This window comes from Penaeus vannamei, chromosome 4 (genome assembly GCF_042767895.1).
Source record: "Penaeus vannamei isolate JL-2024 chromosome 4, ASM4276789v1, whole genome shotgun sequence".
NCBI classification, from domain to species: Eukaryota; Metazoa; Arthropoda; class Malacostraca; order Decapoda; family Penaeidae; genus Penaeus; species Penaeus vannamei.
Genome location: NC_091552.1, coordinates 40,198,568 through 40,203,567, shown reverse-complemented (window position 1 = coordinate 40,203,567; position 5,000 = coordinate 40,198,568). Strand labels below are relative to the sequence as shown.

Genomic DNA, 5,000 nt, shown 5'->3' with positions numbered 1-5,000 from the left:
CACGTGTGTAGCAGCCAACCCTGCTGGTGAAGACCGCTACACAGCACGTCTTGTGGTTCATGGTAAACATGTAGTGTGCTCAGTACTATGATGATATAACGGATAGATGAGTTAGGCTTGATATCTTATACTCGTGATTAAATGATTTTGGTTTTATTTATGTTCAGAAGCTGAAGCTTAGTTATTTATTTGTTTTTGTGATGTGTCCCAGTGCATGTCTTGTGTTCCTACACCCAGTTTAGTCTCTTTTTTTATGAATTGAGAACTTTATGTAGATTATATTATCAAAGTGAAATGATTCTGTTAACTGAGGTATAAGATTGATACATTAATGTGCTTATTATTTTTATCAGTTTTTGTAATATGTTACATCTCTTCTTCCATTTCCCCCAATTCCTGTATGATCGCTTTAATTTTGGATTTCCAGTATTTTAAGATATTGGTAGGGGCGGGCAGTTTTTACTGGTGTGATTAGAACATATTTGGATTTGTTAATGTTGAAGCCTTAGGTAAGTTTTGCCAACCTATTTTAGTAGAACTTATGCAAAGCCAACAGGACAGTAACAGGGATGTGCCTATTGCAGAGCTTCCGGAAATTAGCCCCCTCAGCTTTGATAGTGACATAGAAGCTGGACGCGAAGTTCAGCTTCTTTGCTACGTGCCCAAAGGAGACCTACCAATCGATTTCCACTGGTATTTCAATGGGCAGGAAATGACTCTGAGGAATGACATAAATACTGTAAAGTTAGGCAGCAGATCGAGTGTTCTCACCATAACGGAGACAGATCACTCACACTCAGGGATGTACACTTGTGCTGCCTCCAATGCTATGGGGATGCACAAGTCTTCAGCATCTCTCGTGGTTCATGGTAGTCACAAGACTAATCTGTATGATCAGTATTATTTTGCTTTTTTTTTTTCTTTTTTTTCTGTACATCCACCCTCTTCAACTTCCTCCAAAGTGACTATTATTTATTATTTTCTAAAATTCTTTTCAGTATGTTGATATTGAATCCTTGATTTTTTTTCATGTTATAACATTCTAGAGTGAATATGAGGGTTTCTTATTTTCTAACTGATAGTTGAAAAAATGTAATGAAATATGATTTACAGAACCACCACGAATACGACCATTTTCCTTTGAGGGAGAAATCAGGTCAGGAAAGGACACTCAAATTGTGTGTTTTGTGAGTGACGGTGACACGCCTTTGAAAATCAGATGGTACTTCCACGGTCAAGAAGTATCTCATCATATGGGTGTCACCACTGTAAAATTGGGTTCCCGGTCAAGTATCCTGTCAATTGAACATGTAACCCATGGCCACTCTGGCGTTTACACTTGTGTGGCATCAAATGCAGCAGGGGAAGACCGGTTTGGAGCTTCCTTGACTGTCCATGGTATTTGTAGCTAATTTTGCAATTGAGACACTGTACTTATGAGCAAAATCTTTCTTACCAGTGCTGAGTAGCCCTAACACACTGTATTTCTTATCAGTTACTGTCCTATATTATCTAAAGCCTAACACTGGCTTCTCCCTTTCCATTGAAGAGTGTTGGAGTCAGCCATTTTAAAATGAGTTACACATATATATAGATAAACATATGTGTATATATATACACATACACACTTTATCTGCTAGGATGGCACCTTCAAACAAGTAAAAAAAATAGATAATAAATAAAAGTTAGGAAGGCAGATATGTAATTTATCCTTGTAAATCAGGGGTTTGTAATCTCCATGGATCAAGTATATTAAATTCTAGTCAGGGCAGTAAAGATCTCATCTCACATTTCACATGCCTCTTTTCTTTCCTCTTTTCCTTGTATTTGAAGAGGATTATGTAAACTGTGTGTGTGTGTGTGTGTGTGTGTGTGTGTGTGTGTGTGTGTGTGTGTGTGTGTGTGTGTGTGTGTGTGTGTGTGTGTGTGTGTGTGTGTGTTTCTGTGGGTGGGTGGGTGGGTGTGTGCTTGTGTGCATGTATGGGTGTGTGCACGTGGGGTTTCGCATGTGTTTGTGTGTGAGTATTTGTGAGTGTTAGTGTGCATATGAGCTTGACTGTATCTGTGAGTGTAAATGTAAGCGTTTGTGAATGTTACTGTGTGTGTGTGTGTGTTTGTGTGTGTGTGTGTGTGTGTGTGTGTGTGTGTGTGTGTGTGTGTGTGTGTGTGTGTGTGTGTGTGTGCATGTGTGTGTGTGCATGTGTGTGTGTGCATGCGTGTGTGTGTGCATGCGTGTGTGTGTGCGTGCGTGCGTGAGTGAATGAGTGAGTGAGTGAGTGAGTGTGTGAGTGAGTGAGTGAGTGAGTGTGTGTGTGTGTGTGTGAGTGTGTGTGTGTGTGTGTGTGTGTGTATGTGTTTGTGTGTGTGTGTGTGTGTGTGTGTGTGTGTGTGTGTGTGTGTGTGTGTGTGTGTGTGTGTGCATGTGCACATGTATTTGTATGTTTTTGAGGATGCTTAGATGTAAATCCAAATCCTCATATATAAAACAAATGACATGTAAATTCAAAGACAACAGTGTGTATATATGAATATACATGTTGGTGTTTGTTTGTATCTTGACATATAAAGCATCTCTGATTTATATATATATATATATATATATATATATATATATATATATATATATATATATATATATATATATATATATATATATATATATATAAAACATCAGGAATCATTAGATGGATAAGGCATATGCACTCAATTTTTCTTGCTGCTCGTATTTTCCTTGTGAGATGTTGCATACATTAGCTCTGCAGCTTGAGGCTAAACATATGTTAAATGTGATTCTTTCCTTTAAATGAAATGGATGTTTATCCCAATGCAATCTTTGTAAATCAAACTTAATGGTAATGTGCTAAAGAATGTATACTAAAACGATGGTGTGATCTAGATGTCTTTAATGCCACTTGATATTAAGTACCTTTTGAATAAAAAGAGGCCTAGTACAAATTGGTATTTTTTGTTATAAAAAAGAAGGTATGAATATTTAAAGATAAAATTCAAAATTTACCTTGGGGTCATCTATCATCATCATAGTGTCCATGCTTCCACCTTGCAGAGCCACCTTTAATCATGCCCATGACTTTTGGTGACTTTGAGGTATACGAGGGTGATTCGGTCCAGGCGAGTTGCATGGCACGCAAAGGTGATGTGCCCATGACATTCCTTTGGCGCTTCAGAGGTGCCATGGTGAATCCGTCACCAGAGATACGAATTGTGAGTCTTGGAGCACGGAACAGCCTCCTCTCCATCAGTGGTGTGGAAGCCCGGCACCAAGGAATATATATCTGTGAAGTTACAAATGCTGCTGGAACAGCTCAATATGCTACAGAACTTAGGGTTAATGGTATTAGCACTTTTTTTTGAAGTTGGTTAGATCACACTTAGAGAGTTTAGTGGTGGTTTTAGAAACCATCATGAAAGCCTGAATTTACTTTTACATATGCACCCAGTAACCCCTCTCAATTTGCATTAGCTATTCTATGGATACAACCTTTACATAGTCCCACTTTTTAAATTTCAGAACCACCTCAGCTTTTACCAATAGACTTTGGTTCTGATACATTTTATGAAGGAGATCTTGCCCAAGCCAACTGTGTTCTTCGTAAAGGAGACTTACCAGTGACTTTTAAGTGGATCTTTAATTCAAAATTACTTGAGGCTTCTGATAGTGTGGAAGTTTTGAATATTGGAGAGAGAACAAGTCTCTTGACGATAAATCCAGTCCGTGGTCACCATCAAGGAAACTTTACATGTTTAGCTACAAATGCTGCTGGAGTAGCCCAAATGGGAGCAACTATAATTGTTAATGGTATTAATAAAACTTATCATAATAAAAGTTAACTCAGATATGCTAATTGGTGAAGGGTTCTATGCTTTTTTTTAAGGCTTCTTCTCTCTGTTCCTTTGGGAATCTATTAAAGAAAAGAATTTGAAGAATCTCTCTAAATTACAAACCACATTTCCTTACAGAACCTCCTCAAGTAACACCTATAGACTTTGGGGAACCTACCTTCTTTGAGGGAGATTTAGCTCAGGCTACATGTGTGCTCCGTAAAGGGGATCTGCCAGTCATCTTCTCATGGATGTTTAATGGGGTAGAACTGAGCCAGACAGATGAAATACAAGTTCTTAAAGTTGGTCGTAGGACCAGCATCTTGATTCTTGACCCAGTCCAGGCACATCACCAAGGAACGTATACCTGTCGAACAGTCAATGAGGCAGGCACAGCAGAAGTAGAGGCAGAGCTCATTGTCAATGGTACAGAGGAATTTAGTTAAAACTTCTTTTAGGTTGTTTACTAACAAAATAATGCAGGATACAGCTGTAGGAGTGCAACGATGGAAGTATATGAATCTCTCCCTGTTCCTGTTCTTAGTCAGTCAGTAAATTGCTAATATGAAAATATGAGAGTAAAGCTTTTTTTGTTTTTCTTACAGAACCACCTCAGCTATTACCTATAGAATTTGGTTCTGAAGCATTTTATGAGGGTGACATGGCCCAAGCCAACTGTAGGCTGCGTAAGGGTGACCGCCCAGTAACATTTAGTTGGTTATACAATGGGATACTACTGGTGAACACAGATGACACTTACATTGACCATATGGGCAGCAGGACGAGCATTCTGACTCTTGACCCAGTGCGAGCACACCATCAGGGCAACTACAGCTGTAGGGCTGTTAATAAGGCTGGATTTACCCAAGTAGACACAACTATAATTGTCAATGGTACACAGCGGATCTTTTTGGAAATCGTGTATGTGGGGTACAGGTTCTACAAATTTTTTCAATTTGGCATTTCTGCTTCTTTACCATGGATAAGTATTATTCTCTCCCTGTTCCTTATATGTGTACAAACATAGTAGCATTTGAAAATTCAAAATCAAATTTGCTCTATTACAGAACCTCCTCAGATAATACCAATAGACTTCGGATCTCAGGCATTTTACGAGGGAGACTTGGCACAAGTCAATTGTGTACTACGTAAAGGTGACC

At 38.7% G+C, this 5,000-nt stretch overlaps 1 protein-coding gene across 1 annotated transcript in view; it reads left to right on the top strand.

Moving 5' to 3' along the window:
* Dscam1 (Down syndrome cell adhesion molecule 1) overlaps positions 1-5,000 on the top strand; it is a 194,844-nt gene that overhangs the window by 121,398 nt on the left and 68,446 nt on the right. Inside the window, exon 18 of the mRNA XM_070121435.1 lies at positions 4,908-5,000. This exon is cut by the window's right edge and continues 195 nt beyond it. Within this exon, the coding sequence (XP_069977536.1) occupies positions 4,908-5,000 (93 nt within the window). The remainder of the gene's footprint in view (positions 1-4,907) is intronic.